At 41.6% G+C, this 26,593-nt stretch overlaps 1 protein-coding gene across 1 annotated transcript; it reads left to right on the top strand.

Annotated features, from left to right (window-relative positions):
• The first annotated feature begins 17,357 nt into the window (after positions 1-17,357).
• LOC147431366 (pentatricopeptide repeat-containing protein At4g18520, chloroplastic-like) lies at positions 17,358-20,491 on the top strand. The gene has a single exon (XM_086493970.1). The coding sequence runs from the start codon at positions 17,645-17,647 to the stop codon at positions 19,967-19,969; it is 2,325 nt and encodes a 774-aa protein (XP_086350096.1). The 5' UTR covers positions 17,358-17,644; the 3' UTR covers positions 19,970-20,491.
• The last annotated feature ends 6,102 nt before the right edge of the window (positions 20,492-26,593 follow it).

Below are 26,593 nucleotides of genomic sequence, written 5' to 3'. Positions count from 1 at the left end.
AGGAAGCTATGTGGTTATCTCGTCTAGTGGGGGACCTTGGTATACACCAGACTTCAGTGCTACATTGTGATAGTTAGAGTGCGATTGAGTTAGCAAAAGAACCCCGTGTTTCACTCCAAGTCAAAACACATAGAGGTCAGGTATCATGTGGTACGGGATATTTTGGCTAGCAAACGCATTGAGTTAGTCAAAGTTCACACAGATGAAAACCCAGCGGATGCTCTAATGAAGAGCTTACCCTCAAAGCGGTTTGCACATTGCATAGAGATGATGGACGTAGGGTGAAGCTACATTCATGCTTCATGTTTTGTATAGTTGTACATAATAGCCCCTACATTCTTTAGCCACTTGGGCCACATTGGCCTTCAAGTGGGAGATTGTTAGGTTTCAGGCCCCATGGCCGGTGCGGGCACTCACCCACTTACCATTCATTTCTTCATAATCCAAATAAGGAGTAGAGAGGATCATTCTCTCTAGTGCTCCACCAAGTGACTGTGTTTGCTCTTACTCCTTCCCCCTTCTCTCCTTCCCTCTCTTGCACTCACCGCACGGTTCTTACACTCACATTCCTAACAAGGAGGCCCTACTATTGCTCTTTGTGTATGTGTGTTTTTTGTGTGTGCACAATATTTTGTGTACACAATAAGTTTACAATTAGAGAAGGAGTGAAGATCTTTCTATGTTGACCAAAGCCAAAGCTTGTGTTGTCTGCTGCATTATTCATTATTTGAGAAAATGTTTTATAGTGGGCTTTTTTTTCTTCCCAACCTATACCTCTTCTTGACCATAGTGTGTGTACCAAGGACATGTTTAAACCATTCATATTTTATTAAGGATTAACATCGCACAAAATGGCCAATGCATCATGAAACAGTTTCACGAGTATACCTATTTATTCATAAGAGTCATTTTTGTTAAAGACCACATTGCCATGTCAAGCACAGGAGATAATCCAAGATTATGCCAAGTCTTGCCTTCATTCTCTTCCTGTGGGATTCAAAACATCCTTTGAAGTTGTTGCATCCTATGAGAGAATAGTTGTGTAGTTGGATGCTCATGGCTTCTGTCCTCTCTCAATTTATAATGTGGTTCTTCCATTCCCAAGACCAATTATCTAAGAGTATTTTATTTAGCACCATTGTACGATGACTTTTGACATACCCCATTCCTTCCTTCAAAGTTGGTTCTTCCACTCCCAATGATCTAAGAGCATGTACCTAGCACATTGTCTGATGACTTTCTACATACCCAATGCCTTCCCACAAATCAAACTTCCAGTATCCTAGAGAGAAGGTCAACCTTGAAGCACATCTAATCACATTATGAAGATCCTACCCTCTCCAAGAAGCAACAAGGCTCCATGATACATCTTATACTTTTCCACAAGTCTCACGCCCATCTTAATGAGGCCAAACCTCATCTCATTCCACGTGGGGATTAGAGGACTAGCCTAGGACATTTGAAAATTGGCCTAAACTCCATGCAAGCATCCACATCTTGAAAACTATCAAAGCCCCAAAAATCTAACAAATTTGTATCAAGATTTACAAACACAATGCCGAGGTGTTGATCGCAACATGGCAGGGTAAATGAGTTGTGATCTCTAGGTATCACTTACCTATTTTGGTTATCCTGTGTGAACAAGTTGTTTGCAACATCTTAGGCCTTGATAACAATGATAATCTCACATGATGAACGAGAAACCTTGTTTCTACAAACATCACAATAATTTTACTTCAAAAATAGCATCGTTTTCATGTTTACACAACCATTATACATGTCTCAAAATCATCAAGTTCTCTCACTCAACGTGAGTGTTATCATGGATCAACTCGGCAAATCTAAACACTGTGATAGCTTGTTCATGTGATGATTGTGGTCTATGAGGCTATGTTATAGCATGTGATCATATCCTCCTCCCAATGAGAGAGACACTCATGCCAAGATTCTCCCCGCTCTCTTCTCTCTTCCCGGTCTTCAACTTTTCATCCTTATGTAACTCTTCCTCATTTCTACAATTTTTTAAAGGGTGCATGTGGGGGCAAGGAAGCTCTGGGGTGGTTGCTTGCTCTTTCCATTTATCGGCTTGTGCAAGTCACTTGAATGCTTGGTATTACTTCTTTCTTTTTTCCTTTCTTGCACTCCCTATGATTAGAGCAAGATTAGGTAATGAGTAGATCTCACAACCAAAAACTATTTAATTGCATGAATGAAACTTATGTCTTTTCACAAATGTTCTTTGTTTTGAAAAACCTTTTACTCTAGAGAATCAATGCATGAAGGACATGATGACCACAAATTGCTTTTTGAAAAGTGCTCAATATGCTCACTTGTATACGTCCTAAGTCCTCTCATGGGGGTGGTTGTTTAGTGACCCAAAGAAGAAAGTGTTTCTCTATTTCTAAACATTATTTATCACAATGAGCAAGTGGCAATGATGTCAAAAGTTATACTCTCTTGTAATTGTATGCTACTATGAGCGAGCACAAAACTACTTTGCCAAAAACACACACACACACACACACACACACACACACACACACACACACACACACACACACACACAGAGATTCAACATTCAAATCACAAAGTAACGTGGCCTAAAACACATAACTATGAATAATCTTCCCTTTTCTAGCATTAAAGTCCTTGGTGCTTAAGAAATGTTTGATAGCCTTATGTTACCATATATGTGGTAGTGATATGTGTGAACACCCTTAGGACCGCCGGTGCATTTTTTCCTCCATAGGAGGTTTTCCCCCCCATGCATTGTATATACACCCATCATTATATGGCAAACTTATCTTTCTATTGTGCACTAAGCAATACACTCTTTGTTGTGTGCCTTGAGCTTCTTTATAGGTTCAATTTGATGTGTGAAAACGTATTCTGTTAATGTTGTTCATTTGTTAGCATCATTCCTCATAACTTCTCTTATGTCACTCGTGTCTTGAAAGGTCAAAGTTTTTTGCATGGGAAGGTGGACATGCAATCTTTGTATCATGGCTTTTCACACTGCATGTCAAAATCAAATATTCTCCATACTGTTCATCAATATCACCAAACTATCGCGACTAAGTTGATGTACAATAGGAAGCATTGGTTGGACACTTTCCAAAGTGTTCTGAATTTCTTGCAAAGGCTGTCAAACCTACTTTTGGCATTCTCTCGTCTAACCCTACATGTCTTATCAAACATTGGCGCACGTTTTGCATGTCTAGGCAATAAGATTCGTGGTCCAAACACCATGTCTATACAAAGTAAAAATTGTCATTCTTTAAAGCTTGAATATTTGCACAATACAATGAAAATATACATGTCAAAAGTAAGATAAAAACAAACATAGTATCTTAATTGCTTAAATTCACATCAATACAATGAAATCCCACACACTAGTTTTTAAAATGAGAAAGATCTCAATTACATCCAAGACATGTGCCTTAAAAGATTTGTTTTGTTTTCGGAGTCGGGCGGGGCAAGCCCGGCCGCTCCCCTTAACCGCCATAAAAGTGGACAAGAATCACGACCAGGACTATGCCCCGAGAAACCGAAGGCATACGCTTTTGTCACTAGTTTCCTCTGGACTCGTTAACCAACTTAAGAGGTACCTGTTTTCTCAAAATTACATCCAAGACATGTGCCTTAAAAGCTTTGTTAACCAACTTAAGAGGTACCTGTTTTCTCAAAATTACTCTTGATCATGGCATTCAATTTGTTTGTGGTTGCTCTTACCTCACCTACACCTATGCTATAACTTTTTTCTATATCATTTTACTTATTTGCAGTACTCCTAATTTGAGGAACAATGCTGTTCAACACATTCACATGATCTTTGATTGTTTTACTATGAAGATCTTCAAGACATCTTAAAATTTGGTATTGTGTCTTTTGCACATGAATTATCTGTGCTTGCAGATGGTTATGGTTTCTCATTGCATTGCTCCTTATTTGACTTATCTCTTCTTGGACCTTAGACAAATAACCACCTTCAATTTCCATGGAGCCTATCAAGTCAACAAAAGTGTCCATAGAAGCATCATGCTTATCTTCGACTCTACTACAAATAGAATGTATTTCATTTAAGGAGTTAATAACGTGTTTACTTGGAGCCAAGGAGAAAATAATTTGTTCACAACACTTAGCACCGTGCCTATGTGCCATTGTTACATGATTCAGAGAAGTGCCTACAATGGTGGTCGGTGTCTTGGCTGGCTTCACTATTAAAGATGAGCTTGATGGTAGTTTGTTGCAATTCTTTTCACCCTACATGTAGTAAGCATTGGAGGTATCTTCTTGGCAAGTCCCTATTCCACTCAAACGATTTTAGGTGTTATTGCATTTTCCAACATAGGTGGCACAAGAGATGAGCTACTATCTAAGTTGGATGTGGTTGATTGGTCATTGTCAATAATCAAAGATGTGCTTTTGTTAATCTCCATTATATACTCCAAGATGACAAAATCTATACATTGGTCTGGAGCTTGGTAAGCAAGGGGGGAGAGAGAGAGAGAGAGAGAGAGAGAGAGAGAGAGAGAGAGAGAGAGAGAGAGAGAGAGAGAGAGAGAGAGAGAGAGAGAGAGAGAGAGAGTTGTGACCTAATGTCCACCAATCCAAGATCACTAATGCAAATTGTGACTTTTGCAAAACATACACATTGGATTTAGAAAAAAACAAAAGGTAAGGGTTCGCAAAGTATCCAAGCATTTCATACGTGCAAAGGTCACGCGTACACATACGTGTAAAGGTCACAAGTGCTCAAAGAGATCCTAGGTTTAGTGTAGTCCCACCTACAACTTTTTGGAGGTTTTTTTTTAAATGTGAGAAAAACTACAAATTCTCAAGAAATTCAGTGTAAAAACCTTTTAAAAAAATCAAATTGTCACGCATGGCTACTGAGTGCTTGAAAAAGACCTAGGTTTAATGTCATCCCACCTATGGTTCTTTTTAATTGTAAGAAAACCTAAAAATCTTAGAGAATGGTAGAGGAGCACGACGATCAGGACATGCACTTGCTTTTAATTGAATGCTCATAAGAAGAGTCTTCATCAACCACCGAATGGAGTGCTTGAGAAAAACCTAGGTTTAGTGTAAACTGCTAATTTTTGAAGGTGAGAAAACCTACAAACGTTAGGAAATTTTAGTGTAATAGTCTTTTAAAAGTTGAAATTGTCAAGCATGGCTAATGCTTGAGAGAGAGAGAGAGAGAGAGAGAGAGAGAGAGAGAGAGAGAGAGAGAGAGAGAGAGAGAGAGAGAGAGAGAGAGAGAGAGAGAGAGAGAGAGATTTAATTATCGCCCTTGGAGGTCAAATATGACCTATGGGACCTAAGTTACATGTGATGTAGTATGTGTGTGGTTGACGAGTGATTCTTGATGCTCCATAATTGTGGTGATGAGAGTCGTAATGGAGAGCCCACATTGTGGCTGGGATAGGAAAGTGTGTAGGTCTAAGTCATGGCTAAAAATGTGAGGGAAGCAAGTTCGGATGTGACCAAAAATTGAGCACTCTAGTAGTGTGTGGTACTCAGAATCTTGAACTTGCAGTGAGCATAATATGCAAAATTCTCAATTTGACTCTTCTCCATTGCCTCAACACCCTACACCCTATCTGGCATTGAAGGGAGTGGGAGCTAAGCCAAATGGCTGCAATAGTGTATATCATTGACAAGGGGATAGGATCAAGCATGTAAGGGTGAATACAATTTCCTCTTTTAGCAAAGAACATGGGTTTGTAGTTGGGGGCAATATGGGTGTTGTAATGTATGAAGCGTGACCCATTGGATTCTCCCAAGTTGTAATACATTGGCACTGTAGAAAAGCTTCACTCACTTGGGAGTTTGTTGAGGCATCATGTAGCGAGTGTAATGCATCCCATCTCCCAAACCATTTCTTTAGTCTTGCATCCATCCCATGCTCAAGGTCTTGCTTTTATGCATCTTTTGAACTTTTTTGCTTGCTTCCCATGCAATTTTAGGAATTCAATGTGAGGAGTTTTGACACATCTTTATCATGTACTCCACAACCCTACCTCAATTGGAAGAAATCCCGACTTAAGAAGTAGGAGAATATATGGTGTTTGTGTCTTAACTTGGAGAAAGTTTGTAAGAAAATGCTTTTGGACATTCTGAAACTCATTCCAAATAGAGTTTCAGATGCTCTCGCCCCAAACTTCAACTCCATAAAGAAGAACCAATGTCACCAATGTGTCAAAAAGATACTTCTTAAGATCCCATGATTTTTCCTGCACTACACATGTTCTCAAATGTGTAGTATGTTGTCTTTTCGGCTTCCAAACGACGCATAGCACATTCATGACACTTGTTATTGGCCGAAACCTCAAGGCCCTCTCGACAACTTCAAGTGTCTCATTGTTGTACACAATGCATGGCTTCTGCTTATGATTGGTTTTCACAAGCATAACCCTGTTTTGGATTCATTCACACTTAGCCAACTATGCAAGCAAAAGTTATGAAGGACAACCATAAGCTTTTGTCCATCATATAAAGTGTGTGCTAGAAGCACTACATCATCCACATACAACAAAAGCATGATTCCTGAATTGCAATTTGTAAACTCTTCAATGCCTTCTTCTTGCATAAATTCAAGTACCATTTGTTCTAATTGATCGATGCATAAACCAAAAAGAGTTGGTGACAAACGAACATCCTTGTACAACCCCAATACTGCTTGCAATTTTTTTTGAAATTCCTCTTCCCGTGCACAATTTAACATCACCTTCTCACGAATTCAAGAAACAGCAAGCATAAACTCAATTGGAACTTGGAGTTCTTCCATCCTTCTCCACAAGTTGTTACGTGGAATCATATCAAAGGCTTTCTTAAAGTCCACAAAGCAACAATACAATTGCTTGCCTTTCAACCAACTTTCCTCCATGAGAACACGAAGAGTGACAAGATGATCAATGGTGCTATGGCATCAACAAAAGCCCGCTTGTCCTTTTGCACGCTTTCCATTCTCTTCAGTCCAATCACTCAATTTTATCTCTATTCTACATTAAAAAAACTTTGCCATAAGAGACCCAATCATTATAGTCCAGTAGTTATTCACATTCTTTACATCCCCTCCTTTATGCAAAGGCTTGACCCAATTAGTACTCCAATCACAAGGCATACCATGTTGAAGTGCAAGGTTGAGCATATCACACATCCACTCATGTGTAAAATCTCGTGTCCATTCAAATCATTTCTAGCTTGATACCTTGAAGGTCTCCCGCTTTGCGAGTGGCCAACTTTTTGAGCCCACCACACACATCCTTAATAGTAAAAAAAGAGAGCATACATGGGAGTGAACCATAAAATGGCATTTTTCAGCATTTGGTTACTCATATAGAGCTGCCTACAATGTGTGTATATCCACAATACTCAAGTTACCAAAACTCTCAGCTTGCTTGTTCCTTAAGTGTCACCAAAATCTTCCACATGCACATGCCTTTTCTTGGACTTTAAAAAAGGATGCTTTACTTCGCATCTTCTTCTCTTCTTTTGAATCAATGCCTTGTATGTATGTGAATGACTTTGATAGTTATCTTTGTCCATAGTTGCATCAAGCTTTATCAAGGACTTTCGAGCATCTTGACATTCTTTACCAAACCACCTTTTGCATGTTCTATCTTTGTTGATACCATGGACATGCTTTATGGAAAAGCATTCTTCGGCATAAGAAAAAATAACTTTCTTGAAAGCTTCCCATTTAGTTTCCAATGGTGCATCATATTGAAGCTTTGTCATCCATAGCTTTTGCTCAACCATTTCAATATACATAGGTGCCCATTTGAAATCCATACAAGTGATCACTTCTCTAACCTTTGACTGAGATTATCATGCTTAGTTGCTTCTCCACCTGCAAGCACAATACATAAGGTCCGATGGCTTGATTCCGGGGTCCGTTGGCCAAGCGTATTACTCTTTATGCATTACATGATGGCTTTGGAGAGTAGAATATAGTCAATCACACTATTGCCATTATCTAGTCTAAATGTAAATCCATCGGTTCCACTCCACAAATATACACAATTGGCAATGAGCATACTTGTGCTAGTGCATATGTGTAAAAGTAAATTTGCATAGTGATCCGGCTCTTTCTCATCCATTGAAGTATGATCATACAAGTGAACTTCTTCCAAATCCCTCGAAATGTATGGCATACCAAATTGTTGAGTATCATGTTGCAATGTTATTGTGCGAGCATTCCCCATCATATCCCCAAAGACAATAACATCCCATTTGCCTTCAAAATAAGCAACTTCCTCTTCTAAATCAAAAAAATATTTGATCTCTATCCATGCAAGCATAAAAGGGGGAATCATAATGAGGAATGTAGCAACCGGCTACAAAAATGGGTGCTCTTTTTGGTGTCATTATTTTTAGCCATACATGACGTTTGTGCTTGTCATCTTTCACAATTGATACGAAATCTTCCAGTCCTTTCTTAACCATACATGCTACCCCTCCTTGCCCTCTTAGTTGCTTTTCTTTGACCACATCAACGAATGTACATTGTAATCCTCCAACCAATTAATCCTTTGTGTCATGCTCTCAAGATTCAACAAGAAGTACAACATTGGATTTGCTTATTAGTTCATATATGCCAACCCCCACATTCCATGGGTATCGATTGCAATTCCAAAAGCATACTTTAAATTGTAACTCGGCCTCATAGGTCACGCATTCCTATTTTCTTGAGGGACTCACCTCTTCGTTGGGCACTTTTTCTTCATGAGAGATCTCCTTGTTTTTCTTATTTCTCTCGTCATATGCCTTATGACACATATTTTGTTGCTTAATAGTGCGATCTTCACATACAAAACATTTTGTATCCCTCAAATAGATCCAACTATTATCAAGGATATATATATATATATATTGGTAGAGTAGATTGAAAAAGCATAGAGGCCATGTTAATAATTATATTGAATTTTATTTGTTATCCCAATGTCTCTAAAAACCACGTGCTCTAGGTCTTTAATTCCCCTTCAATTCCAATATTTTTCTTTACAATGTTATGGATTTGCAAGCATTGATATGGTAAGTGCAATAATTATAATGTCTCAAAGAAGTATTATTTATTTGAAGGGTTTCTGTCACAACAACAATGTTTTTTTTGGCAAAACTCACAATTGTGAGTAGATTATACTAATACAAAAAAAAAAAACAAGTTCTTGTTATGCTCGTGTCAAGAGCCATGACAGCTCCCCAGGGTAATCATTACATCGGTTGATAGGGGAGCCGCCCCATGGTAAGAGAAGAACTCATGCATTTATCCTAGAAAGTTAGTTATAGCAACACTTAAGGCCTTGTTCCACTCATTGAGTCAATCTGTTTCTCGATGCCAATAATTGCCTCCCTACTTTCTTGGATTATCTTTGTGAATTTAGCTGTTTCCAATGTGCTCTCAAAAATTCGATTGTTTCTTGCCCCAAGAAAAGGTCATTCTAGCTAGGCCACAAATCACCGGGCACTCCTTGAAAAGGTGAGTGAGGTCCTCACTAGCCAACTTGCATTGTGGACATCTATCCGTGCCAATTCCCCTAGTGGACACCTTCACCCCAATTGGCATGGCTCCCCATAAAACCTTTCATACAAAAACCTCCATCTTATGTGGCCATGGTGGGCTCCAAATATTCCTCACAACTATCTCCCACCTTGACTCTGGCCAGTGTATGCCCCACTGCTTATTAAGCAGAGAGAACTGTACCTTTGAATACATTAGTGTACAATACCCTTCCTTGGTTTAAGGTTTAAAGTAGTGTATGTTCTTAGGCCACTGCTACCAAGCTTTCCTCTAAAACTTAGATTCATTGTTCGGTAAACACAACTTGTTATCTTGTTCTAAAGCTTTGTTGGTCAATACCCTTTCTATCCCATTCAGGTTATATTGGAGAGCCAACTGGTTAGTTCCTTTCCAATCACAATTCTCGTAATCCCAGAGTTGACCAAGGTGTTTAATAACAAAACTAGCAACTTCACTCCAAAAAGGAGTTAGCAAGATGCTGCCAGTCTTGGAGAGCCAAGGGGACCAATGAGCTATGGAATTATGAAAATACCTAAACAAATCTCCCCATTCCAAGGACTCCATTGCATTGTTGCATGTTTGAGAAAGTTCACCTGTCAAACCCACAAGTTTAAGGGCGGGCCAGGGAGGGGAAAGCAGCTTGTTGTGCACTTCATGCCCTTTCTACTGATCACATTTCAAGCATATCTTAGAGTTATTTATCATAGCCTTAGCCATAATAGCTCAAGCTTGGTCCTGTTTTGTGAGCGCAACCACAAGTTTAGCGCATTGGGCTTTTGCATGAATGATAGGGTTAAGAATCCTGAGACTACCTTGCCCCACATGCCTAGCACTCAAACTGTAGCTTGAGACTAAAGATATTTCTCCATGTCCTTGATAGCCACAAGGATGTCATGAGGGTGCCCATTTATCCCTCTGCCAAGGCGTTGAGTCATTTGTGTTCTTCCACATGAACCTCTTGACTAGTTTCAAGGACTCTTTCCAGTTGCATCTGGCAAGCTTAAGCAACGGCCCACTAAAGGCTAAATAAGGGAGTAGGAAGGAATTGAAAACCTTTATTCAACTCAAGAAGGTAAGCAATACAAACTCCCATCTTGGCATCTCGTTCTTCACTTTCTCCATCACCCATAGGAATCTTTGCTTGTGGTTTACATCAACCCCCAAAGGGGCTCCCACGTGCCGTAAAATGCTCCCTTTAGTTATAATATCCCCTATTCACGTTGATGGATCGAATGAGTCATTTGAGTGAGTATATATATATATATATATATATATATATATATATATATATATATATATATATAGAGAGAGAGAGAGAGAGAGAGAGAGAGAGAGAGAGAGAGAGAAAGAGATCTAGACTTTTCAATGCTACACTTTGACCTTGATGCCAATGCAAACGTTTGTACCTATTGTAAAGCCTTCCTGATGACTTGCGGACTTGCTTTGAGAAAGAGCAAGGAGTCCTTCGTGAAGAGCTTAGCCAAAATTTTATTGTTATTAGGAAGAACGAGTCCTTGAATCTCACCTCTAGCTGCACTGTCTTTGAGTAATGTTACCAGAGGATGGGATCCGACAACAGACATTAGAGGGGTAAGTGGGCAACCTTGCTCAATAGATCTTTCAACCAATCGGCACATCCGTGACCCAAAGCCTAGTGAATTCATAACATCTCCAATAATGACCATGTGATCCTGTCATAGGCCTTATTTATATCCAATTACAAATAGCATTCACTCTTGCTTAGTGGAAGAAGCATATTCAATATCGATCATTGCTTCCAGAATGTTGTCATAGATTGACTTTCCCTTAATAAATCCATGTTGGTGAGGAGTGAGGACTTTGTCTAGGAGGGGGGAGAGCTTGAGGGCTATAGATTTGGTGATAATTTTATACACAACTGACATCATCATAATGGGGCACCAATGCTTGAGATGGGAACAACATACTTATTTAGGGATAGGCTTGATATTGCCTCTTTTAATGCTCAGGTCCAGGACCCCATCAATCAGTGCTTGATTGGCCATTTGTGTGATTGGGGACTTAAGACCATCCCAATTTTTTTTGAAGAATTTAGTAGTTAATCTATCCCAACCAGGGGATTGCTCTTTGCCTAAGGCCTACAACGCAATAGAGCACTCTTCCTCGTTGAACGCCTTCTCTAGAGAGTTGGCTTTAGAGAGGGAAACCATTCTTCTAATACTCCCAAGGAGAGTTGATCCGGCTCCTTCCACCTCCTGTGAGCAATTCTCAGGTTGGCCTATGATCTGGAGTAAGTGGTTGAACATTAGCTGAGCCATTATCTTTTCCATCGCTATCTGTGAGCGAGTGTACCCGACCCCTATCTCCTTTGACTTTGAGTGCCCTAAAGAAGTGTGCATGGTTGGCCTCCTCGGTTGTAAAAAGGTTTCTCTAGAAAGGATTTTGGCCTTTCTAACCTCCTCCAATTGGAAGTCAATTAAGTCCCTTTTAGCTTCAAGCCATTTTCTGTGACCAGTTTTCGATGTAGACCCTTCTTGTTTTTTGGTGGTGGGAAGCTCCACTTCTTCAGTGAGCTGCTCAAGACGTCCCTCCTGGTATTTTTTCCTTTTAGGGCCAGCAATTTTAACTCATTTTTGCATACTCTTGGTGAAAATAACCTAGGCCCTAGGGATTTTGGACCCCGCATCTTTATGAAGCTTGCTCTTAGCTTTGTGGTGAGGCTTTTGAAAAGCGGGTCCTTAAAGAGGTGAGGCCTCGATGAGAGTAATTTCTTATAGCCTTGGGGGAAATGGTCTTCTTGCTTGTTTTTTTAAACTTGATGCTTAACAACAGATGATCCGGCATACTCTGAGAGGTTACAGCCTTCAATACTATCCATGGGGGCAGCCAATCGGCTTGATGAGAGCAACAACAACAGTCAAGAAGCTGTCTCGGCATATGTCAAAGTCCTTAAGCTGCCCCAAGAGCTAGGCTCTATCTTAGCTGAATAGCGACCATAAATGTTAATTGTGATGATATTTTGATTTGCCCGCTTAGTCTTAACTCCTAAAGCTCTTCTTGAGGGATGATTCAACACCACTTTTGGTTCCAAGTCTCTGTCCACCACCAAAGGACCAATGTACCCACAAGTACCTTCACCATAAAAGACCAGCTTGGCCCCCATGGCTTCGCGTCTTTTGTTAACAACATCCAAGTGATGTTCCTGGATCGCCCAATAGTTAACACTCTTGTATTTTCTGACTTCTTCCCAAAAAAGGGAGCTCTTTTTTGGGGGTTTTGAGCCCCTTCACGTTCCGTGAGTGTACTATGAGCTCTTCCATTATTGAGAAAGGAGTACATACTCCTCAACCTCTAGATCTACTTTCATGCCATCTTTCCTGTTACTCTCCTTCAGTAGATCAATCCCATTCCCCTTTGTAACCTTGAGGTTTTCAGGGTTAGCGTCTTGAAGCACCTCATAGATGTTATCACAGAGGATGGAGGATTTGGGAATATCTTGTGGGACTCCTTTAGAAGCCCCATTGCCCACACCTGAAATTTGAACCGCTTACATGAGATGTGGGAGACTTGATGCCATCCTTCCTCTTTCTTTCTGAATGTGGGGGATAGCACAGTCTTCTGAACCAGAGGGGAAACTGGTTTTTTTGGGCAGTAGGACGCAAAGCGATAGCGGGGGGGGGGGGGGGGGGGTGGCCTTAGTGTTGCTAAGATGGGCTTTGGTTGGTTTCTCTAGATTCCCTATAGATCCCAAGTCGGATATTTGTTGCCCATTTTTTGGGGTCTTCTCAGCATCCCTATGTGGAGTCTCTTCTTCAATATCCATTTGTCTTATTGTAGGCCTGTTTGTTTTGATAGACACTAGGCTAGGGGACGTTACTATAGTTTTTTTGGCACAATCTAGCAAAATATTCGAGTTTGTTGCACTTGAAGCACGCCCCAAAGAAGGTGCCAAAATTCAGCATGATAACCTTCAGCCCAACCCCTACGCTCACTACAAGTTTCTTAGGATGGGGCTTTCTGAGATCCCACCAAATACACACCTTGTTGGTAGCAGTGCGCACTAATCTATTAGATGATATAAAAAGATGAAACCAAAGATCAGCGTAGATTTAGCTAGCTCGGCAAGGCGTTTCTTAATCAGATTAGGTGGAACAACAACAATGAGAGCACCTCTACTTACACACTTTGAGGGAGTGTTTTGTTTAGGGCTTGATAATCGATCCATTGGTCAATAACCTGGCTTTGGATAGTGATGCCAAAGAAGAGCAAAAGAATGACTCCAAAATCAAAGCTCTTCTAGAAAGAAAGCTTGTGGCGATTTTTTCAACGGTTTTGCTTCGAGCACTTCGGTACATCAACACAGAGTTCAAAAACTATTTTTCCCTGTTAAGTGTCATAGATTTGTTTTGTCTGTCTATTGACAATCACAATTATCTTCTAAAAGCCTTGTTTTAGCTTACAAGCTATCAATTACTACCATCACAAAAAAAATTGTATGGGTTTATATACACTGCCACACATAAGTGGTAAGACCTCCCAAAAACATTTGTTCTCAGTCCATTGTCCCACTTCTCATGAGGTTGTTGGGTACACCTTAAACCCAAGGTTTGGAAGTCAACCAAAAACTCCATTTGTCGATAGCTTAACAGTAGCACTTGGTTATGGGTGTACCAAAACCCTTGGTTGTGAGAGAACCTAAAACTCATGGTTGACGAGTACACCAAAAACTTAAAGTATCATGAAACTGGTAAGTCTAGTTTGGGCTTGAGGGGGGGATTGTTAGGTTTCAAGCCCTAGTCGATGGTCGTCTACCCGTGGAAACACCTCCCTATAGCATGTAGATGCACTCTACTTCTCTTTAGAAGTTTGCATGGCAACTTTTAACTCTACATATGTAAGGCTTTTTTACAACTCAATCTACTAACATAATATGGCGGAAGGGGGAGCCCTTTACACGTGTCGCAGTCTGCGACCTGAAGGCTAAAGTCCAAAATGAAAATAAGCCCCTTTGCACGCGATAAAAAGGGAGAGAGGGGGAGAGAGAGAGAGGCCGCCAAAGGCGGCCGGCCGTACTAGTACACATAATAGTGTTGTTTTTTTTGGTGTCGACCTGCTCTCTCTCTCTTGTAAGGGTTGACAATGTTAGCATTCCCATAAAAAACCAAAGTCCTCCGACTTATTTACACTGCCTTAACCCGATTAAAGAAGCATGCAAACCTTTATATGCTAACTCCAATCATGATAAACTAGATTAAGATTGATGCCACTGTGCTTGCGAAGCTCATGAGACTTCAAGTGTAGGCAAAATGACTCCTCTCATTTCTGTGTAAAAGCCTTCAGACGTAGGCAAAGTACCTTTAAAATTGTCCATCTCTACGTTTTCTAAGCTTGAAGGGAATTGTTTATTTTTTTTCGAGCAATGGGTTATTCCCCAAGTTCTTGGAAAAGCAGACCTTAGGGCGGTTACAGACTAGCTGCCCAAACTTGGGCGGCAGGTACTTGAGCTGAGCTGGCTGCCAGATGCCAAAAGATGATACGCTCTGTGAGATGCGCGTTGGATAACTTCGTGGACAATGTTAGCATTCCCATAAAAAACCAAAGTCCTCCGACTTATTTACACTGCCTTAACCCGATTAAAGAAGCATGCAAACCTTTATATGCTAACTCCAATCATGATAAACTAGATTAAGATTGATGCCACTGTGCTTGCGAAGCTCATGAGACTTCAAGTGTAGGCAAAACGACTCCTCTCATTTCTGTGTAAAAGCCTTCAGACGAATGCAAATTACCTTTAAAATTGTCCATCTCTACGTTTTCTAAGCTTGAAGGGAATTGTTTATTTTTTTTCGAGCAATGGGTTATTCCCCAAGTTCTTGGAAAAGCAGACCTTAGGGCGGTTACAGACTGGCTGCCCAAACTTGGGCGGCAGGTACGTGAGCTGAGCTGGCCGCCAGATGCCAAAAGATTATACGCTCCATGAGATGCGCGCTGGATAACTTCGTGGACTGCTGCCAAGCTCCCCCTGCCCGTGGATGGGCAGGGGTTGAACCTCAGGCTCCACCGAAAAAGACAACCTACGTAACCAATAGAACAAGGCTGCTTTACATGTAAGTGGGGTCGCTTTTATTAATACATGATAACTTGGGCATATTAGTGTGTAAAGCCTCCCCGCCCGTCGCCTGAGTGTGACGCCCCAGGATCTGGGCGCGTCGGGGAGGGGACCTTTCGTCTTCAAGGGCCCGGCTCGGGTCGGGGTGTTTCTTCAAGGGGTCCTGGCGCGGACGGCACCGGCTCAGGAGGGCCCGGCTCGGACGGGACCGGCTCGGGTCGAGGTGTTGTATCAAGGGGTCCTGGCGCGGACGGCACCGGCTCGGACTGGGCCGGCTCGGGTCGAAAATGCCTTCACGGGGGCCCGACTCGGACGGGGCCGGCTCGGGCGTGGTTGCGTTCCATGGGTCGACGGCCGTTTGCGTTTCGCGGGTCTTCGCGGGTCTTGCGTTCCGGGTCCCTAGCCCCACGTAGCCTCAGGCTCCGCCGCACTGACGGAGGGTCATAGCGTGCCCCGGGGAACCTTGCGTGGAGTCCCCACGGTGCGCGAGTGCGTGGAGTGAGGCTAGCGTGTCTAGGTGGGGGCTCCCCTCTCGTGGCCGTTCTCGGGAGGCTCATACCCCTTATATACACCCCCGGTTGAAGAGAGTTCGACGACCGCGTCGAACGTGGGAAAAGAGTGTGTGTATTTTTGGATTTTTGGCAGAAGGCTGAAAAAGCATGCTTTGAACACCCAAGTAGAATTCCCCGTACTTGAGCATTCCCCGAATAGGTAACCCAGTGTGCGCGGAGCCACCTGCTGCGTTGGCCCGCGCGGAGACTTCTTGAAAGCTGGATGTGAAAGAGCGTTCCGTCGCAATGCAGCACTTGCGAAGTTGGTCCCTGTTTGGACGTCATTTGGAGGGCAAGCTCGGGGCCCTGTGGTCTCTTTGTAGACTTGAATGGGTCTTCAGTTCAGCATGGGCCACAAAAGTGGCCGGGGCGCGACGAACACCGTTGGCTTGGTTCGTCGCGTTTTTGGTGGTTCCTGTTTTTGATATAAAGAGCCCTGTCTGGCTCGCATCTTTCATGTTGGAGGAGTGACGGCCCGCGGGTTGGGCGCGTCCTGAAGAGCCCTGTCTGGCTCGCATCTTTGCTTTTTATCATGTGGAGGTGCCCGGCTCGGATCGGGGCCGGCGCGGGTCACGGGTGACGGCCCGGTGTTTGGACGCGTCACGGGGACGGAGGGCGTGGGTTGTTTCTGGAACTCTCTTCACCCAGATTTTGATGACCCGGGCCATTGCGGTTGGAGTCGTCGTGAGGATCGTGCGCGTCGGGCACGTCGGTCTTCGACTCTTTTCCAGGAGCTCTTTTACTGAGCTCTGATACCAAGTGTGACGCCCCAGGATCTGGGCGCGTCGGGGAGGGGACGTTTCGTCTTCAAGGGCCTGGCTCGGACGGGACCGGCTCGGGTCGGGGTGTTTCTTCAAGGGGTCCTGGCGCGGACGGCACCGGCTCAAGAGGGCCCGGCTCAGACGGGATCGGCTCGGGTCGAGGTGTTGTGTCAAGGGGTCCTGGCGCAGACGGCACCGGCTCAGGAGGGCCCGGCTCGGACGGGACCGGCTCGGGTCGAAATGCCTTCACGGGGGCCCGGCTCGGACGGGGCCGGCTCGGGCGTGGTTGCGTTCCATGGGTCGACAGCCGTTTGCGTTTCGCGGGTCTTCGCGGGTCTTGCGTTCCGGGTCCCTAGCCCCACGTAGCCTCAGGCTTCACCGCACTGACGGAGGGTCATAGCGTGCCTCGGGGAACCTTGCGTGGAGTTCCCACGGTGCGCGAGTGCGTGAAATGAGGCTAGCGTGTCTAGGTGAGGGGTCCCTTCCCGTGGCCGTTCTCGGGAGGCTCATACCCCTTATACTGAGTGGATGGGCAGAGGCTTCGGCAGTCTGTAACCGCCCTAAAATTTAGAAGGTGATGAGACTTGCTTTCATGACCTCACTGAAAGCCTGCGCTAAGAAGAAGGATTTGTACCAAGGCAGCTAGATACATGCTGATATTCGCGCTAGTGGGTTACTCGACAAGGACCCAGGTTTAGGAAACACGCTGCTCAGTATGTATGCCAAGTGCGGTGCTCTTGTCATAGCCCAACAACTCTTTGACGAGCTTCCAGCCCCAAATGTCGTCTCTTGGACTGCCCTTATTGCAGCGTATGCCCAACATGGGCAGGGCCAGCAAGCCCTCACTTGCTTCCACCGCATGCGGAGCCAAGGCTTCTCTCCAAACGCGATCACCTATGCTTGCGTCTTGAAGGCATGCGGCATTATGCACGACTCGGACATGGGCAATCAAATACATGATGAGATTGTCAATCAGGAGTTGTTGAAACACAACGTCCTTCTTGGTGCAGCTTTGGTCGACATGTATGCCAAGTGTGGCCTACTTACTAAAGCGCAAAATGTTTTTGATGCACTTCCTTTGCACAATGCAGTTACATGGACTGCACTGATTGCAGGGTTTGTCCAACATGGTCAGGGTCAGGAAGCTCTGGACTATTTTCAGCGAATGCGGAGTCAGGGCTTCTCTCCTGATGCGGTCACATATGCCTGCATCTTGAAGGCGTGTGGCATTGTGCAAGATGTTGAAGTGGGCAAACAAATTCATGAGGAGATTGTTAGTCAGGGGTTGTTGAAAAACAATGTCGTGCTTGGCGGAGCCTTGATTGACATGTATGCCAAATGTGGTGTACTCTTGAGAGCACAAGAAGTTCTTAATGAGCTTCCCTCTCGGGATGTCGTCTCTTGGACTGCACTTATCGTAGGGCATGTTCAACATGGGCAAAACCAGGAAGCTCTAGATTGTTTTCAACAGATGCAGAGTGAGGGTTTCTATCCAAATGCCTTCACCTATGCTAGCATCTTGAAGGCATGTGGCATTATGCAAGATGCTAAAATGGGCAAGCAAATTCATGATGAGATTGTTGGTCGAGGGTTGTTGAAAAACAACATCGTGCTTGGGGGAGCTTTGGTCGAAATGTATGCCAAATGTGGTGAACTTTTGATAGAGCTAAAAGTTTTTGACGCACTTCCCAAGGGAGATGCTGTCTCTTGGACTGCACTGATTGCAAGATATGCCGAACAGGGCCAAGGCAAAGAAGCTTTGCATTGTTTTCAACGAATGCAGAGTGAGGGTTTCTCTCCAAATGCGATCACCTATGTATGCGCTTTGAAAGCATGTGGCATTATGCAAGACGGTGACGCGGGCAAACAAATTCATGATGAGATTATTAGTCAAGGGCTTTTGAAAACCAATGTCGTCCTTGGCGGAGCTTTGGTTGATATGTATGTCAAATGTGGTGTAATTTTGAAAGCACAACGAGTTTTTGATGAGCTTCTCATCCGGGATGTCTTCTCTTGGACTGCACTTATAGCAGGGTATGTCCAACATGGGCACGGTCAAGAAGCTCTAGTTTGTTTTCATCAGATGCGTGGGGACGGTTTCTCTCCAAATTCGTTCACCTATGCTTGCATCTTGAAGGCTTGTGGCATTATCCAAGATGTTGACATGGGCAAGCAAATTCATGATGAGATTGTTAGTCAGGGGCTATTGAAAGATAACGTCGTGCTTGGCGGAGCTTTGGTTGACATGTATGCCAAGTGTGGTGTACTTTTGAAAGCTCAAAAAGTCTTTGACATGCTTCCTGTGCACAATGTGATCTCTTGGACTGCTTTGATTGCGGGATATGTCCATCAGGGGCAGGGCCAAGAAGCTTTGAGCTGTTTCCAACGAATGCGGAGTGAGGGTTTCTCTCCAGATGCTGTTTCTTGGAATGCGCTTATTGGTGGATATGCCCAGCAAGGGCAGGCCAGGGAAGCTCTGGACTGTTTTCAATGGATGCAACAAGAGGGCATCTCTCCAAATGCAATCACTTTTCTTAATGTGCTTAATGCATGTAGTCACTCAGGTTTGGTGGAAGAGGGCCAAATGTATTTTGATAACATGAGGGAAAAATATGGCATTGCACCGAATGAAGATCACTACACTTGCATGGTTGATCTCTTTGGACGTGCAAGGCTTTTTGACAAAGCTATGAGAGTAATCAAGATGATGCCATCATCTGAGGGTCATCCTCCAGTTTGGTTTGCTCTTCTAGGTGCCTGTCGAAAATGGGGAAATGTGAAGCTTGGAAAGTTCGCATTTGAGTGTGCAGTACAAGCAGATCAATGTAATACTGCAGCATATGTGTTGATGAGTAATATTTACGCAGCTGCTGGCATGCAAAAGGAGGCAGAAAGCGTAGAACGGATAAGAATTAACAATGCCGCTTTGAAGCAGCCAAGGTTCATGCAAGTAGAGATGTTGGATATGAAGCATCCGCAAAGCAGACAAATCTATGTGAAATTGCAAGATCTTAAACTAAAATTGGCCCAACAAGGATAATTATCATTTGTGTGCATTGGGTCTAACACTTTCCTGCTGATTCCAAAACATTTTTGGTTTGTCAGTATTGTGAGAAGTTGTTCATTGCATGTGCAATCATCAATACATCACAAGGGAAAGATATACGCGTTACAAAGGACATGCAGGTATATGGGATTGACATACTGCCATGTCACTGATATCAAAGATAGAGAAGCATAAAATGATGGTCAAAGATGTAAACTGCCTGTATGTTTTTGAAAGTGAGAAGTGTTTTATGTGGTGACTATCAGTAATGAATGCTTCTTAAGGTGCACAAATTTCAGTTCTGAAAGGGATGCTTCTTGCTAGCCTCGCTTGCTTGTTTTTCATGTTTTGAGAAGCTTTTTGAAATTGGGAAGTGTTTTGGTGGTGACTGAGAGTAGTAATGAATGTTTTGGGAACTTGTGCATGAAGAGAAGCTTATTCCTATGCTCATTCTTGAGGTTATTTTACATCATGTTGATGAAATTTTGTGAAAATTGTGAAAGTAGGGTAAAGTGATTTTTGTGGGTAATGAGGCTTGATGACATGATAGATAGTATGGTGTTTTTGCACATTCTCGTTGTACCTGTTGGAGCTAGGGAACTTGCCTTATGCCGTGTGTGAGCCATGGAAGTTGCAAGCACACAGCTAGAGTGTTGACAAGCTCAACAGAATGCAAATAGTGTGTCACTCACCTCTTGGTGCCACCATGGATAAGGGATCCTCCCACCATGGAGACGTAGCAGCTCGTTGATGTTGCTCGACCATCTCGCCACTGTCGGTGCCGTTGCTAATGCTCGATCGCTACACATACACTCTATGGCACGCACACATACAGTCGCATGTACATACAAAGGTGGATAAGGAGAAGGGAGAGTAGGAGCAAGAGCACTTGCCTTAGCACTTCAGTTTTCGGTTTACAATGGCTTATATATGGACCAGCCATTTCACACATAGGTGTCCACACTTTGGACGGTCAACGGTAAGCTTTATCCGGTACACCCTTCATATACAATCAGTGATCACTCAATCACCTACTATCTACATGTGGAACTAAACAAGCCCGACCCGACTCAAAATGGTGTAGTTCATAAGGTTTGCATCTGTTTGTTAATATACCTCTCTTCTTGATGTAGATTCCGTCCTCGGAAGCTAGTGATGGTGCATTTCATAAGGTTTACATCAATCTGTCATGGGTTAACATGCCTCCCTTCTTGATGTAGATTCCGTCCTCAGAAGCTAGTGAGGTGTAAGCTTAGTAAGAACACTTGCTTATAAGTAGTTGTGGTAGACCTTAGTTGTGATGTTGAAGATTTAGTCTTAAGGAATGTGACCACAAAAAGAAATGAATCAAAATGAAAGCAGGTACATCCAACAAACACAAGCAGAACAAAATATTGTGAAGTACACAATTTGGGAGGTGCAAAAACCTATTACTTACTTGTTGACATAAAATGCATGTATGCATGTACGTGCAGTGGTTAACTAGTGCAAATGTCTACATATTAAATGTATTAAGTCAAATGTCTAGAATTAAGCTTAAATGGAGCACTTAATTCTTGACAAGGTCAAAGGATTATAATGTCATTAAGAGACTCATTGGCATCTTAAGATTTTTCAATGATCATCATTTCACAAACTCACGTAGCTAATAATTCCATAATTGAAGCTCATGAAAGTTTTTGTTTTCTTTGTTTTCTTTTTCATTGTTTGCCTTTTTTTTTTTTTTTTTTGGATTTACTAAAGTACCCTTGGGGCAGTGAAGCAAACTCCGACTCGCTTAAAATTTATTGCTCTTTTTTTCTCTATTCTATTTTTTGAATTTATTTAGGAAACCCCTTTTTTGTGGGTACTAATACTAAATAGCCAATGAACATTTTCTAACTTTCAATCCTTTGATTAGGTCATTACTAAATGTGAGTGCTACGTAGTCTAACCCCTACTAGGCCTAAGACACAAGCAAAGTCATTGTCATTACAAGATAATTCTAAGACTATGTTATGTACCATGCATTTATGAAAAATTCAAACGCCCAATCTAAATGCTATTCAATAAGTAAACAAGTGAACTAATTAATCTATGTATATACAAAACATACAAGCATCTATTTGGCAAGTACAATGCACATACATCAATATAAACAATGTAAAACCATGCAATCAAATAAAAAATACCAAAATCATAGGAAGTAGTACACTTGTAATCATGGCACGTGTCTTTTGGAGTAGATATAGTCGAAGAAGTGTGAAGTGGAATCGTAGTGTGTGACCAACAATCTATTCCTGTAATAGGGATCGTCTTTTGTTGATGAAGATGGTCACATGTCAAAATGTATATTCTTGTGTCAATTTTTACAGTGGTCTCCCATTGTGAATGGCTGAAGCTAACTTGAACGTCTTTTACTTGTACAAGCATATTAACACAATACTATACCTCCGAAAGACACATCAACATGAAAAGAACTCATTTATCTACTGGAAGTAAAAACAGACTCAAACTTTAGAACACTAACCTCCCTAAAAGTCTCCACACTAACATTGTATGATCAAGGTAAGAGAATGTTGTATACCTAAGGCTAAACCTCTATCATCATCGTTAAGATAAATAAAGTTTTTTAAATGAGACCATGAATTTCACTTGTCCAATCTATTAAATCTTTCTCATCATCCTATACACATAGATCCACCATGAATTTTTACTGGGAGATCAAGAAATGAGTGCTAGAAATCTTCAAGTTTCTCTCTCTCTCTCTCTCTCTCTCTCTCTCTCTCACACACACACACACACACACACGCACACGCACACGCACACGCACACACACACACACACACAGAGTGGTACTTAAGAGCTCATGGCTTATTTATTTATTAACTTTTGAAGCTTCACTTCCATAAAGTCGACACCATGGGACTTGGCTCATCTCTAATATTGGCAAATACGGATTCTTTCTTAAGTAGTTTACTACCCTATAGCCAAAACCTGCCGTGAAGGCGCTAGGTATTTCTCTCTGCAAACGTAGTCGGCCTCGCTGTCTCAGAAGGGAGTTGTTCCACTCATGCCGATTCTGCTCATTACTATGATTTGGCGGCCCACCTCCCTCCTCTATATAAAGAGGTGAGGGCTTCTCTGCCCCTCACTTAGCTTTGTTTATTGTTCTGCTTAGAAAGATTTGTGTTTTGTTTTACATTGAAGCATGGAGCTCGGTACAACTATCACTCAGGTCGGCCACTCTGCCCATGCATATTTCTTTGCAGGTTTTTTTTTTAATAAAAAGGGGGGCATTTTTTACTTTGATAAAACTGCTATAGATTGTGTTTGATATTGTGTATGAGGTTTTTGCTCTGAAACTGGTTATGATCCTCCATGGACGGTGAGTATGTATGATAAATGGTGCTATGACATGGTTTTTTCCTCCCACTGGGTCTCAGGTGACTGTGGTACTTCGTGGTTACTGTAAGAGATAAAGATAACATTCTTATTCACTGTTTTCTAAAGGCATGAGGTTTACACTGGCTTTTTGAAAGCGGGCTCTTTTCTGCCGCTCTACTGAGCCTGACTTTACTTTGTGGAGAGTAACCAAGCCTACCTTGGTGGCTTAATGGGCTTCAGAATATCGCGTGGATTAATTAATACTATCACTTTTTTAGTTACCGCTCTTAAGAATTTCACGATGATCCGGGTATGGTTTACCAACTGTTAATCGTTTATTAAATTTTTTGAAACACTGGTTTGATTGGGTGACTACTCTACATTAACAATGGTTTGTTTTGGGGTTTGCTACTGCATTACTTTGCTTGGCAAATCTTTTCGATGGGAATCTGATACATTGGGGGGCTTACTAACGCCTTTTTAGTACATAGACTTTGTAGCCCTGTTGGGTATATGTATATACTTGAGGGGGTGGTGTTTTCTATCCTATTATGCACTAGTTCTTAGAGGGGATTGAGCCCAGTTGCACATCTTGCTGTACCTACTACTTTATTGACTGGGACAAGCTATACATTGCATTGCCTATTAACACATAGGCGGTTGGCTGGTGGTGTTGTTCTCTGTCCAGCTGCGCAATAATTTTAAATGATTTAAGATGTTGGACCCTATTGCATACCATGGCAGCACTTGGACTGTACTCTATTCAATTAGGATGTATTCACTTGGAAGGATGGTACTCCTTTCATAAGCTGAGTACTGAGGTGAATCTAACACGGTAAAGCATGACATAAATTTTTTCAAAAACTTCATGGTTCGGCTCATAAACCGGGTTTTTAATCTGGGTTCCTTGAAAGAGAAATATGATTAAGTGATAGTGGATGATTCAGAGTCCATTCTACCATATTGGACTCTGAGCTAGAATTTTTTGACTAAAGTTTGACAACTTTAAAAGGAAGTTTTTGAGGAAAACTTCTCATTTAAACTTCATTTGATTGGGTTTTTAGGAACTGATAAAACCGATTTCTAAAAAAAAGGGGGTGGATTCAAACACTTGGATTAGAAGGGGTGATGGCCTTCTAATCAAAATCATATTCTTTTTACTTTAAACTCTAGTTTTTTTTAAAAAAGTGATAACATCTTTTCTTAAAATCTATGGATTAATCTTGAAAAGGTTTTTTTTTAAAAAAAGTTTGTAAGATGGACATGTATAACAACTGGTATTGTCCATTGATATCTGTAAAACACATCCAAGGCTAACTGAATTGTTGTTTTGTTTGGATGGATGCAGGTAAGGACTCTATCTTATCTTGGAAGGTTTTTTTTTTGGCTTTGGCAAGCTGTCCTACACTGGAATACACACTCACTTACTATCTGGGAAGTTCATATGTTATTTGTATACTGGAATGAGACCTCATTTGTACAAACATTGTACAAAAAATAATTTTAAGACTGAGTTGTTTTTGTACTTATCTTTTTGTTTTACTAAAGCGACCTGTCTTTTGAATGTAAAAAGTTCAATTATGTCTTATTATTTATGGTAAAATAGCTACACACACACACACACACACACACACACATGCACACACGAATAGCTTTAATGTTGTCAGCTTGTAAGAGAGAAAAATGTAGACACAATTACTACAGACCGCATATCATAGGAGAAGAGAGAAAGCATTGATGACTATCCAAATCGTATCATTCTTGACAACAGTGAGTGAGAAACCAATAACAAAATCCATAAAAAGGTGCTCCCAACGTTTTTCAGGCATGGGGAGAAGATGTAAAAGGCCCAACTTTTTATGTATGGCCGATTTAATCTTTTGGCAAATTAAATAAGATGAGATATACTTCTTAACATCATTTTTCATAGTAGGCCAATAAAAATCACAACATAAGTTTTGAAATGTAGTAGCAAACCCTCTATGTCCGGCATAAGGTAGTTTGTGCAACTCTTTAATGAGTAAAGGACAAAAAGGTTTTGAGAGACAAATTTTTCGATTAAAACAAAGGAAATACTCTTGTATAGTGTATTCCAAAACTGTGTGTATAAAATTGTCAAGCATATGTAACCATGTGGTTTTGAAATCATCATCTTGTGCATAAGTATTAGACATAGAGTCAAATGAGGTACCCATAATGGTTGATAGTGACTTAAATTATCAACCACAACATTTTCCTTATCGGGTTGGTATTGAATGTTGGGCTAAAAACTTCCAATGACAGCAACCCACTTAATATGCCTATCTTCTAATAAGGGTTGAGATTATAAATATTTGATACTTTGTTGATTAATTCAACACCCAGTATAATGCTTCCAAATATTTAAAACATGCACTACAATAATTAATTGTTTGTCTTATGTACTGAATTTTGATTTAGACATTTTAAATTTACGGCTCTCAAATATGAGTGGATGGTTATCTTGCATATGAATTGCATCAATACCCTTTTCACTAACATCAATAATGACAACAAAGAATGGTCTATCAAAATCAAGTAGTAAAACAAGTGCATTAGTTAAAGCATTCTTGAGTGCAATGAATAAACTTTCTTGCAAATCAATCCATGCATAAAGAGCATTTTTCTTCAATAGGAGAGTCAAATAATGAAACTTATAAGCAAAATTATAAACAAACTTTTTGTAATAATTGCAAAGACCAATGAAAGAACCTAGCTTGTGTAGGTTTTAAGGTTTAGGCCATGATTGAATAACTTCAATTTTTTTGGATCAATATGAAATCCCTTTCCCGAAACAATATGTCTCAAATATTCAATTTTGGTTTAAAATAATGTCATAAAACTTCACACACATGGTATTCTTCCAATTGCCCAAGGAGAGAGCTCCTAGAAAGACTCTTGGTGAGATCTCCAAAAGAGAACTCTCTATGAGTGTGAGAACAATTTGCTTGAAGAGCTTGAGCATCAAGTTGGGGATGCATCTCTTCCAAAAAGGAGATGTCATGCTCCAAATGAAGAGCCTCCACCAATGGAAAGATATAAAAGTGAGTCTCCAAAGACTTCTATTGAAGATGTGGCTCCAAGAAGACGGCGATCTCAAAGGTCTCAACTCCTTTAAAGAAGAAAAGATCACTGCATAATTCTTCTCATCTTGATTCCAAGAGATAAGAAAGAACTCCCAAGAAGAAAAAGAAGAGAAGGAGGTCACTCTCTTCTCCAGCTTCATCACCCTCC

The sequence above is a fragment of the Adiantum capillus-veneris genome, chromosome 21, assembly GCF_014529385.1.
Source record: "Adiantum capillus-veneris isolate H3 chromosome 21, ASM1452938v2, whole genome shotgun sequence".
In the NCBI taxonomy this organism is placed as follows: Eukaryota; Viridiplantae; Streptophyta; class Polypodiopsida; order Polypodiales; family Pteridaceae; genus Adiantum; species Adiantum capillus-veneris.
This window is presented reverse-complemented; position numbering and strand designations above follow the sequence as displayed.